We start from the raw sequence: 12,515 nt of genomic DNA, 5'->3' as shown, positions 1-12,515 counted from the left end.
GCCGCGCCGCTCCGCCGCCGCCGGAACCTCGTCGGAATTGCCGGGTAGTTTTTTTTTTTACGCCGGTTTTTTTCGAAAAACCGTTCGGTTTTTCCGACGGTTTTGTTCGTTTTTTATTTCAGTTTTTTTAAATAGATCGGTTTTTTCGATTTATTTAAATAGCGAGCGTTCGTTCGTCAGTTCTAGCAAACGTTTGTCGTTTTTCTTTTTCTCGGATTAAATCCGTGATTTTTCTGATCGCGATTTCTGATCCGATTTTCGTTTTAGTATAACTTTTTGCTCGTTTATCGGAATCAGGCGATTCAAGCGCCTAGAGTTTCATCTCGAAACCCTCTATTCGTTTAACCAACTTAAACAAGTTTTTGCCACTGTAAAAATTGCCCTAGATTCAGAATAGTAAACGAAGCCTGTTTCTTTTGTCGTTTGACTTTCGTTGCTTCGTTTGATTTGATTCTTTTTGCAAACCGGAGTTCTTAAGTTGAACCTTCTGGTTAGATCTCTTATTTGAGTTTTACTTGTGCATTAGATGAATGCTTATTGTATGCTTGTTTGTTTGTCTGTGATAGAATACCCGGAGTGCGCCGCCTGTTACTTCGAATCTCTAGGTTTCGCGGGTCATCAGCAAGGCAAGTAACACTTTGATCATACCTCCTACTACCCAGTTTTATTGCATTAGATCAATCCTCAAACATTGCATGATTAGGATCTAATTAAATTATGGGATGGGAAGTAGCTGAGGTAGTACCTATTACCTGTTATATTATCAAACCTTTGGGAGTTACTTCTACTTTTGCTTACTATTGCTATGCTATGCTAGTAGACGTGGATTAGGTGAGTGATATCCATGACAGATGTGAGCTTGTTAATTTAATGGTTTATGTAAGGTGGCAACTTAAACACACATCTGGGTGGATTGAGGTACCTGGGTATTCCAGGATTGCCTGTTTTTCTTTATGGACCGTCACCCAGGCCCAAAGGGATCATGAGATTTTTCATACTAGAAACTTCCGTGTGCAGCCACAAGCTATTATGGGCTCTAGCATAGTTGATTTAGTCGTGCGAACTCTTACAGGATAGACTAGCAGATGTGGGGGAAAGTAGGTGTAACGGTCTATCCATCGTAAGGTGCTAGCACTTCTGAAAGACTATGTCTCGGTCATCCGTCTTCTCAAACATCATGTAGTGCGAGAAACCAAACGAAGGCGATCGAGTCTTGTGGGCAAAAGTGCGCAAACCTCTGCAGAGTGTATAAACTAATCATGGTTAGCCGTGTCCCCGGTTATGGACATCTTGAGTATCTAGTACTTGGATTATCATGTGAATCTCAACATGTTACTCTAAAAATTTAATTTTGTTGGGTTTTGTTAATGATGATGCTTAATTAGGATTGAGGATGCTGTCAACCATTCTCAATGTTTAACAACTACCCTGATAGTTAAATAAAATGTATTCCTTTGCAGTAGGGAAAAATCAGCTTTACGCAAAACAGTAACCATAGAGCTTTCCACCAGCCAAATATGCATATAGTATAGCTGTTTCATTTCATTACTCTCTATGTGTTACCTTGCCAGCATATTCCATGTGCTGACCCGTTTCGGGCTGCAACGTTAATGTTGCAGACTTTTCAGACGACGATTAAGGAGTTTTTAGGTCGTGGTCCTATACTCAGTGATGCCGTTAGAGTTGATGGACTCACTTATCTTCCAAGCCTTCCGCTGTTATCGTTATTAGATGGCCTTAAGCCATATTTATTGTAATAAGTTCTCTATTGAGACACTCGATGTAATAAGTGTGTGATTGTTATTCTGTTATAAATCCTTCAAGTACTGTGTGGTGTCAGCATTACTGATCCAGGGATGACACCTGAGCATAGAGATCAGACTGTTTGAGGTCTGGTCGCTACATTATATGTCTTTTAATTTACCTATCTCACAGGTTCTCATACAGCTTTAGCAGCTTGAGGAGATTTGAAAACTGTCAGATCTTGGAGATATTTCTACTTGTTGATGCTTAAGAAAAATGTTCGCCATTTGTTGACTTCTTTCCACTTCTCCATTACAAGTTCGAATTGTTTACTACTGTGGGTTGTTTTTTATGTTTATGGGGTACTTGCTTTAGATGAGAACAATGTTGATTGCTCTTCTGTAAACTGAATCTCACAAATCCTAGCCAAGTTTTAATACATTGATAAAATTTTAGATTCTTTACAAAAATCATGGTTAAGGATACTCCATTGTTACCACTTCTTTAGGGGTTTCTTGTTTCCCAAAAAAACATTTTTTTGTAATAAATTTCTTGAAAATAAAGTACTAATTTCATCTATAATATTTTCACCCGAAGTAAACAAGTGAGTATATCCACACGGAAATTTGTGAAATAGAACTGAGTTGTGGGAGGCTGGTCACAATGGGCAAGAACATAAACTAGTAACTTACACACTTCCCTAGACTGTGTTATTACCTCCATAGTGGGTAGGAACATCTATGTAGTGTCATGCAACGATGTATTTATTAGGTTATAGACTCATTGTTTCTTGGAGTGTGTGATGTTCCGGTAACTTAGCTAGTTACCACAAGCACCTCTCTCTTTATTAAATATGTGCCACATAAGCAAAGTTGTATTGGAGTGTGTGATGTTACTCCTAAGTTCCTCCCCATTGTGACTAGCCAGAGAGCAGTAAGACCTTTGTCGCATTAATGACACATTTACAATCATAATTCTGTTTGCGTTTTTTTTACGAAAGGAGCCTAGGCTCCCAATTTCGTTGCATGAAATTGATAATGCGGAACGCCCAAGAAGTGAACGAACGTTTAATGCAGTGCATCACCTAGCCGTGAACCTGATCAGCCGAATAACCTCACTAAGGAGATGCCCACAACAGTTTAACATACGACAACATCGCCAGAACTATTGGACACCAGCAACCCCTAAGCATAAAGCATACAGAAAGAAGTAACCGATCAAAAACCACACAGTAAAACTACCATAGGGGCCCAGCCTTGCTTTCTACGAAAATACTCCGCAGCCTCATGAGAAAGAAGTTTTATGCACATGTCATTCATGCAACACTGCTTCAACTACAAGTAGAAGAAGTTTGTGGAATTTTCGGGAATCTTAGAACTATGAAGCTTTATGCACAATGGACCTTCACTGTACTCCAGCATGATTCAGCAGTGGAAGGTAGATCATAGGTAATTCCTTGCCTTGAGGACCGACTATTTCTACATCCCTTCCAGATTCCTCCCAATCCTACGCATTTAGAGGAACGCCTTGACCGGCACAGAATGCTTCTCAATCCTACCATTGTTGAGTAAGTTTGCACGAGAAATTGTCACTAGCAACATATGCAAAGTCTGCTATATAGTGGTGACTCACCAACCATGATTCTTCGTGTTTAATACCATTGGCTCATAGTGAATTCATCACAACAAAGAAGAAAATGTGCAAGGCCCTACAAATCCTATGAGTCATTGCCCTCCCCACGCATGCTGCTCATCGTTTACATCATACTAGCGTTATGACTTTACACGTTTGCATATGCTCTTAGCTGTGGGAAAACCAGATCCGGCACCAGCGGATTGAATGGCAAGAGAGTACATTTGGAGCTCTAGTTGTACATTAAGTATGGCATCATTGTTTTCTTCCCCTATAGCACTCATCTTTTCTAGACCAAGGAGTGGTGAGTCGGTTCAATACAAAATAATGTTAAGCAAGACCATACTTTTGCACCCAAAGAAAAAGTCCAAGCTGCAATTATTGAACTGATTCTTCAGCTTCGTTTTAGCCTCCAATATATGCATCCCTGATTCTATGCAGCCTGCCAGCCACCTCCTCCATGCTGATGCGTTCACTTGGAAAGGACTTGGTGCAGCAAAGGCCAACATTCAGCACAGAAAGTAAACAATGCACTCCATTATCCTCCGCCGATGGAGCTTCTTCGCAAAGGTCCAACTCTTGTACCAGTTGTGGATCGACGATCTGCATCATCTTCTCAGGGAAGTTTACTCTGCAAACTTTGCAATGCTTAATCCGTCCTTGAACATGCCATCTGTTGGGCTCTTTCGTATGAATATTTCAAGGAGAACGACCCCAAAGCTGTAAACATCGGCAGCGGTAGAAACTTGACCACCCGCTCCATATTCTGTAGATTGCACATATGGAGGGATCAGTTCGATCTCACACTTCCAAGTAAAACAGGAAGAAAACCACAGCGTAAAAAAAATAGAAAAATACCTGGAGCAACATATCCTATGGTTCCCCTGATTGCAACCGAAGAAACTGATGTCGAGTCACCAAAGGATGATGAGACTTGCAACCTTGCGAGTCCAAAGTCTCCAACATGAGCTACCATGTCATTATCCAGAAGAATGTTGCTAGGTTTGAGATCACAATGAACAATACTCCCGTGGTGGTTATGGTGTAGGTACGCCATTGCATCTGCTACACCAACCACAATGCTTAACCTTTGAGCAAGTGAAATGTAGCTCCGTTTTAAAGAGTTGTCATTGTCTTCCGTTGAGTATAGCAAGTTATGCAAATCCCCTCCTGGCATGAACTCATACACTAGCGCCTTGAAACCATTTCCGCTAGAATCAATGCTAGAGCATGCAGTTAAGATACGGACTAGATTGCGGTGTCGCACATTTCGCAAAGCATTGCACTCTGCAATGAAGCTCCTCTGTGCTCCCCTTGTCTCTAAGCAAAATACTTTCACGGCAACCACATTTTCTTCTTGAAGTATCTTCCCTCTATATACTGAACTGTATCTTCCCGTGCCAATTAAATTGGATAAAGAGAATCCATCAGTTGCTCTAACAAGATCCTTATAAGAGACTTTGGGGAATTTACCATCAAATGAGAGCGAAGAAATGGATGTTTTCAAATGGTTTTTCCTCTGCCAAAGTAATACAAAGATCACCATAGCAAGCAGTGAAAGCATGCAAGCGAGTGGGATCGCTACTTTGAGTATTACAGGTAGCCTGTGTTTAGATAAATATGAAGACATAACAGAACATGAAGGCAGGTGTAAGTTCGATGCCCCACCACAAAGGCCCTGATTTCCATCAATATGTGTGGCAGTTGCGTTCTTGAATATTCCATGTACTGGAACCTTGCCCTCAAGATGGTTGAACAACAAATCTAGTTGTTCAAGATGCTGAAGGTTCCCAATAGACGCTGGTACTGATCCAGTTAAGTTATTGTAAGACAAGTTGAGGACTTTTAGGCCAAATAGGTTGCCAAATGAAACAGGGATGTTGCCACTGAAAATATTACTGTCAACTCAATGTCTTCCAAACTTTTGCAAGCACCCATAGTGCTTGGAATATCTCCAGATAACTTGTTGGCTGAAAGCAACAAAATCACAAGCTGCTTGGCGTTGCCTACTTCTGCAGGAAGTTGTCCATCAAGGTTGTTGGATGATAATCCAATTTCCCTTGTTGTTGAAATGCTGAAGATCCCCTCTGGTACCCTACCATGAAGTTTATTACTGGAAACGCTCAGTGTTTCAAGTGATTGAAGGTTTCCCAAGCTTATCGGTATGTGCCCAATGAATTGGTTTGTGTCTAGAAGTTCTATTAATTGGGATAAATTGGAAAGGGAGGAAGGTATGTTGCCTGTAAACATGTTGGTGGATAAGCTCAGTTTTTGCAAAAATTTGAAAGCTCCCAGCCAGTGTGGTACCACGCCTGTAAATCGATTGTAGTCCAATCCTAAAATGATCAGGTTGGGAAAGTTTGCTGTGCCGGAGGGAAAGTTCCCTGCCAACCGATTTTGTCCCAAAAACAGATATTGAAGATTTATGGAAAGGTTACCCAACGAATTTGGCACCTGACCTTCTAAAAGATTACTTGCTAACGAGAGACCTTGTAGCTCAGTACAGTTTGCTAAGCTACTCACAAAATCCCATTCTTGCTTGTTGCGTGCTTGGACCTTATTCGTCTCAATATTTAACTTGACAAGCTTGGAGAGTCTGCCAATGGAGCTAGGCACAACCCCGGTAAAATTATTGGTCGATATATCCAAGACACGTAGACTGGATGCATTTACGAATGAATGGGGGAGTTTCCCATGAAAAAGGTTCTGGGCTAACGAAAGTATCTGGAGATTAGGCAGAGAGTTACCGAGATCGGAAGGTACCTCGCCACTTAACATATTCGTGTTAAGCCCGAGGCCGGTGAGACTAGAAAGATTGAGGATGGCTGGTGGAAACATGCCTGCCAACAGATTACTACCCAGATAAAGAATCTCCAGCCCGCCCAACTCTGCAAGCTCGTCAGGGATGCGGCCTTCGATACGATTAAACGCACAGCTGAGCTTCCTCAGTGCTGTGGCATTGGCGATGGAAGGAGGGATGGTTCCACCAATGTCATTAGTTGAAAGCTGCAGCTGCTGGAGGTTTGGAGGGAGGTCCGCAGGGATTTGGCCATCCAGACCATTGTTGTTGAGCCAGAGGACCTTGAGGCTGGAACAGTTTGCAAGGCTGGTGGGATGCTGCCCTGCAGAGTGTTGTTGCTCACGAAGAGGGTCTGGAGGCGACGAAGGCGGCCGAGGGACGAGGGGATCTCCCCTGTGAAAGTGTTCGTCGGCAGGGCTAGATTTCTGAGGAACGTCAGGTTCCCGAGCCATGGAGAGATGTGCCCCGCTAAACCCAGGTTCGCTAGGTGAAGAGAGACGACGCGGCGCGGGTCCCTGGTCCTGCAGGAGACGCCTTCCCAGTCGCAGAGGTGGGTGCTCTCGTTCCAGGACGCCAGGGCTCGCTCCGGGTCAAGGACGATGGCCTTCTTGAACTCAAGCAGGGAGAGCCAGTCCGTTTGGTTACTGTGAGTGGAGGTGGTGACGGCTTGCATAGTAGCACTTGCCGCTGCTATGAGCACCAGGAGAAACTGCCCAATCACAGCATCCTTCATTGTGTTATACTCTGGCCGAATCTACATAGCAGAGGGAATTTAGATGGTCAGGAAACGTTGGCCACATGCGTTTCAACTCGGAGGGTGAATTTTTGTATGTTGCTTACCTGAAAAATTATTTAGAGTCGTCTCTTTTCTCAAGGTTCTTGGGCACGATTCGAATAGGTGAAACCTTGGCTACTGCACGTAGATCATCAGAGTTCTCTTCACATCCCTATGTAGAGTAGAAGAGGAGAACATGAATGATGCATGCAGCATGTGAGAAGCAAAAGCTAGATGAATGACACGAACAGATGCTTAAACAAGTGAGGCTTACTTGCTTGCTTACTGCTGCCTTGGTCGCCACCGGCGGTGCCGTGCGTTGCAGCAAAACTGGTCAGCAGCCGGCAACGATGGGGTGAGCAGAGTCTGAGTGCCCATGGCCATGGGTTCTCTCGTTTTTATAGGGCTTCACTGTCTCTAGCTACTAACTAGTAAGTCAAGGCCACTCTATTCAAAACTCATTCGGATCCGCTGCTTTCCATGCTAGTTGACTCCACGTTCGTCGTCACTTGCCCATGGACTCGTGGAGGGGTTGGCGCACCGGAATGCTGATCATTTTATTCGCAATCTGCCGGCCGGCCGGCCGGCTAGTCAAGATGCCTTGGCAGCCAAGAAATTTCGACTATACTGTCCAATGATTCCTGCAAGTATATATTAAACTAGAGCTCCTACTCAATCACCTGGATAGGGACGCCGGGATCTCCTTTCCCACACCCTTCTTCATGCAGGTCTTTAAGGTGGCTGCATGGAACATCTCGAGTCAAAGAAACACAAAGTTTTTGACAATGTAATCCTAGTCTGGACTCTTGAAAATTATATTTAAAAAAGGATATTTATATTCTCTCCGTTTGGCTTGGGTCCAAGTTCTGTACTCCACTCCCCCTTGATGTATATTTCCAATATATCTTGTAGATAACACCTCTGTTTCATTGAACAAATTTATACAGTTCTCCTGGAGGCATCACTCTCGATAATGTGCACGCAAAAAATTGGTTAGACAGGGTCACCAAAATCTTCTTAATTTGGCAAAGTGACACAGTTTTACACAGATTTCCACAAGGGACAATTGTTTCTTCACATGTGCCTCATGGCTCACAACAAAACTGGACCTGCAAATACAGCAATTTCTAGTATACAAAGCCCAAAGGACAGCCAAACTAGGCCCTAAGCCAGTAAAACGCCATCCAAAAGTATCATTTTCCCCACTAAAATTAACCCACAGGCTTTCTTTCCCCACAAAACTATCCAGCATGCAAATGCACGCAGCATTCCTTCATTGTGGGCTCTTTGTTTTCTCATCCGAGTAACCAGCAGCCCTCCCTGTCCTGCCTATCAAGACCGAGTCCGGCGCTGGGCCCTCGTATTCTCCAGTCATACCACGGTAGGACCGGGCCTTGAGGTATTCAATTGCAGACTTCGCACCTCCTTGGTAAAGAACTGCGTCGCTATTTTGGTTTCGGGTGCTTAGGGCCTTCTCCGTTAGCTCGGCCAGTGCAAGTGATGTTTCTGAATGCTCCTCGTTTTCTGTGGTGCCAAATGGCGGGAAAACACGTGTGATTTAGAAGAAGAAAAACGCATGAATCACGAGACCAGGACTACGAACATGCATGGAGTTTTCTACAAGGTTCCACATGAAAGATGGAACTCAATAGGTAACACACTATTGTTGCAGGAATTTCAATAGGTAAAAGAACTAGTGCACACAGTGACAGATTTATAGATCCAAGTGCATAATACCTTGAGCACAATCATCTTCCACATAGCCGCCTTTGATAAAAGAAAAACGTGCTTCTTCACTTTTGCTTACAACTTCTGGTTTCTCTGAACTGATCAAATCCTTGAAATCCAAAAGATATTCTCCAGTCCATTCTCTTCCTCTGAAAATGTGTCACAGATCCAATAATGATGATAAAGAAGATATTCTTCAAACTTAATGCCACACGTATACTGGCGTCAATAACGACATGTACCTGCTAAAAGCTAATACAGCTTCAAATGGTGTGATAACTGGGGCTAGAAATTCTTTGCTATCCAATAAAGCAGTTTGGGCACAAGAAACATATACAAAAACTTCGCACTGCCACAGAAAAAATCTGTCAGTTAATCTACATATAAGAAGCAGAACAAACTATTAGAATTCACTAGCACCTCAGGAAAATTGGCAAGCTTAGCAGAATTAGGCCGTCCCATGACCAGTGTATAAGATTTCTTTCCAGCAGCTTTGATCAGATTTTTCATTTGCTCGACTATGTCAAGGTAACCAGCTGCATCAACAATAAATGTGCCACAGAACCACAGTTATGTGTCCACTACAGTACCAAAGTGATAAGTGTAAATACCATATGCTAAGGGAATAGTTGTAGTCAAGTTCAGTGAATGAATCTCTAATCATGAAGAAATAGGAAGTTCAACTGGAAGAAAAAACATAATCAGGGCCTGACCCGGTCAAACCACCAAAGAAAAAAAAGCATGCAGATGTCCTGTTTTGAACTGCTTCAAAGCAGTCGAATAAGCCTTTGGTCTGAACCAATCAGAGTATCAGAATGGAGCAGATCAAACCAAATTAACCCACATGCACAAGATATTTGATGCTCAACATATGGCATGTTTACCCTGAAACACTGAGGAAAGAGGTGCTAAAATCTGAAGTCTAATTCAAACAGTTCCTCAATACCACATTGCAGAGCCAAACCCAGGCTAGCTTAGATTTCCATGCTCACCTACCTAACATTGGCATAACTATTTTCAATATTAAAGGTAACAATGTACATACCAACGCCTAGAGTTCCCACCAAAATGCCAACAATATTTGCATCCTTTGCCTTCTCCACAAGGTAATATCTACAAACAGTTTGTATTATTATTAATACTACACAGATAATGTGTACATGCATTTCAAAGGAAGATAATAGCATACATATGCTGCACAAAAATGTACCTGCGCCTAAGAATTTTCATCAGATGAGAGACATCCCTTGAGAATTGATTTGCTGCTGTGTCGTATCTAACTGCATACAAACGTTTCATTAATATTCAATTCATTTCATTAGAAAGATCTTTTCTCTTAGGAGCAAACATAAAAATAAAGGATGCTCGAATTAATGCTACCACATAATACCATACCCATGTACTGCATGCCAGGGTGCCAGGCCCATAATAAAATGCAGGAACCCACTGGCTATACTATATGTTAACAATACAAATCATTTAGCAGAAGTCATTAATACATGTCCTAAAGGTCAAACGAGCATGCTCTCCAAGTCTCCATAGTGTAGTTTTCATATTGTCATATAACTGTTTACACATGTGTCAAGGGAAGCAAACTGGATTGTACATTGATATATTATAGAGGCAAACTAGAAAACTAGACAAAACATGATTTGCATGAATTGAAGTGATTCTCCAACTAGCCATCAAATGAGGAAGAGGGAAACAGACCTATATCACATTTATTGAAGGTAAGTGCAACGTTGGCAAAAGCAGAGTTATCTTGTCCAATCCAGTATAACAAATAGTCATCCATTTTCTCATCGGTGGATATGCGCCATGTAAGGCCTCCAAGATTATACTTGCGCGTAGACCCTTCCACATTACAGCAACTGTTCACAAGTGTTGCCAAATCATCATTGTGTGCAGGCAAACCATCATTATGAGTGCTTCCATTGGACTGAGAACATTGCTCTTCTGCAGTAGAACTTGATGACGGACTCATTTCCGAACACAGAACTTCTGCATAATGGATTTCGGAATTTTGACAATCTGATTTGCATAATCCCACAGTGGCTCTTTTAAGATCGTCCAAAGCATGTGCATACTCTAACCCACATAGCACCTATTTAATAAGTCAGATCAGCAAAATACTATTGCAAGTATAAGTGATGAATATAACAATTGATAGCTCGACAAATTGAATCAGCAAATAGTAACACTGCCGGAAACATGCAGCAACAGAAAAAAAAGTAGTTAGCAGATAAATTAAACCATATGCAGGCATTACATAATTATTACCAGAAACAGGGTAATTTCATGCAGATGTAGCCATTAACGGCAACACAACAGAATGACCACAGCCAACTCAATTTGTTTTTGTTCTAACTACTCTAATTTAGAGTCATGACCTAAATCAATTTTGTGTACTTCCTTGCGTAGGAATGGCCTAATTGATATTACATTTAAGATTACCGGTAAAGTTATATTGCTCTAAATAATAAATATTTAAAACTTCGAAAGAAAATGCCTATAACCGAAAATGCCATCTTTTCTAACTTATTAATTTTATTTAATATACTTAGAAAGGGTGATTTTACTTCAGTAGGAAAGGCAAACATTTTCAGTATGATGATGTTACGTGGTTCAGAAAAAATGTGAACTCCAGAATTCAATGACAAGGACTAAATTGATGCTTATTCCATAAACCGAAGCACAAGTTTCAGCATAAGAAATAGTTTGAGGCATACAGGTGGTTTACTGATTTCTCTCGAGCAATTTAGCAACAAGCGGCAACCGTTTTCAGTATGTTGATTTTGTAGTGTAGTTTAGAGAAGTTGTGTTAACTCCAGGACTGAGAATTCAATAACAAACGAACATCTTATGCTTATTCCATATACTAAAGCACAATTTTCAGCATAAGAAATAGTTGAGGCATACAAGAACGGGTTTACTGCTTTCTCTCGAGCAATCCAGCAATGAGCGGCAACATGAACTGATGTCCAATGGTGCCTTCCCAAATACGAAGAACGCCGGCAAATTCGATGTCCTGCATTAAGATTTGTTCTTGTCAGCATACAATTTTGATATGTGAAACTAAAAGGTAATGGCTTCCAACAAACAATCATCATAATGACTGGAATTTACCATATGTTACAATTGTACAAGCGAATAAAAACGAAATATTAGTATGATAAGCGTCTCCCACTGACATCATGACCGGACATGAATGAGGAACACCTTCTATTACTATCAACCATTTCCTGCTAAATACAGAGCTGGCAATGCCTTTGCTAGACAGCAGACCATCTCTGACATGATTGCCTAGTAGTAATTATCAATGCCCCTAAAAGAACAATCTGAAGCATCCAATTGTTAATCCAACAAACACAGAAATGAACCACATACAGAGACAAAAACTCCTATTCCGAAGCAACAATCTTGTTTTCTCGACTCAGCCTGCACATTAAAACGGGGCGCAACAACTGACGAAGGGTGATGGGGGCAAAGAAGGGCTCACGGGCTCATGCAGGAGTGGCCGTAGTGGACGACGCACTGGGCGTCGATGTTGGACGCCCCCACCTCATCGACGCAGCACGAGTTGTACGCGGTGTCGGCCATCACGAACAGCTTGGCCCCGCCGCCGAGCTCCGCCCGGAGGGCCCGCGCCACCGCCGCCGCGTCCTTGAGCAGCTCGTCCGGGAACTAAAGCGCCATGAAACCGAGACAAGTAGCCAATCAAAGGGCAGCTAAAGCACCAAATTAATCTCGAGGAATGAAGGGAGAAGGGGAAATTACCTGGAGGGCGACCCTGGTGTAGGCGCGGCCCCGCAGGAACTCGGCCGTCCGCGGGATCTC

At 42.3% G+C, this 12,515-nt stretch overlaps 1 protein-coding gene and 1 pseudogene across 1 annotated transcript; both read right to left on the bottom strand.

The window, feature by feature from the left end:
• Positions 1–3,397: 3,397 nt before the first annotated feature.
• Positions 3,398–7,837, bottom strand: LOC119286607 (annotated as a pseudogene).
• A 106-nt stretch (positions 7,838–7,943) lies between these two features.
• On the bottom strand, positions 7,944–12,509 carry LOC119286608 (2-(3-amino-3-carboxypropyl)histidine synthase subunit 2-like). Its single transcript, XM_037566003.1, has 10 exons — positions 12,456–12,509; positions 12,178–12,362; positions 11,598–11,706; positions 10,389–10,782; positions 9,889–9,958; positions 9,724–9,791; positions 9,099–9,214; positions 8,921–9,027; positions 8,688–8,827; positions 7,944–8,474 (listed from the first exon to the last, which is right to left on the bottom strand). The coding sequence occupies exons 2-10, from the start codon at positions 12,276–12,278 to the stop codon at positions 8,224–8,226; spliced, it is 1,356 nt and encodes a 451-aa protein (XP_037421900.1). The 5' UTR covers positions 12,279–12,362; positions 12,456–12,509; the 3' UTR covers positions 7,944–8,223.
• Between the last annotated feature and the right edge of the window lie 6 nt (positions 12,510–12,515).

Source organism: Triticum dicoccoides, chromosome 4A, assembly GCF_002162155.2.
Source record: "Triticum dicoccoides isolate Atlit2015 ecotype Zavitan chromosome 4A, WEW_v2.0, whole genome shotgun sequence".
Taxonomy (NCBI): domain Eukaryota; kingdom Viridiplantae; phylum Streptophyta; class Magnoliopsida; order Poales; family Poaceae; genus Triticum; species Triticum dicoccoides.
This window is presented reverse-complemented; position numbering and strand designations above follow the sequence as displayed.

Coding starts and splice junctions, on each gene's coding strand:
- LOC119286608 (XM_037566003.1), bottom strand. CDS start 12,278: ATGGCCGACACCGCGTACAACTCGTGCTGCGTCGATGAGGTGGGGGCG. Junction 9,215..9,723: donor GGTGGGAACTCTAGGCGTTG/GTATGTACATTG, acceptor TTGTTGATGCAG/CTGGTTACCTTGACATAGTC. Junction 8,475..8,687: donor GGAAGATGATTGTGCTCAAG/GTATTATGCACT, acceptor TTGGCACCACAG/AAAACGAGGAGCATTCAGAA.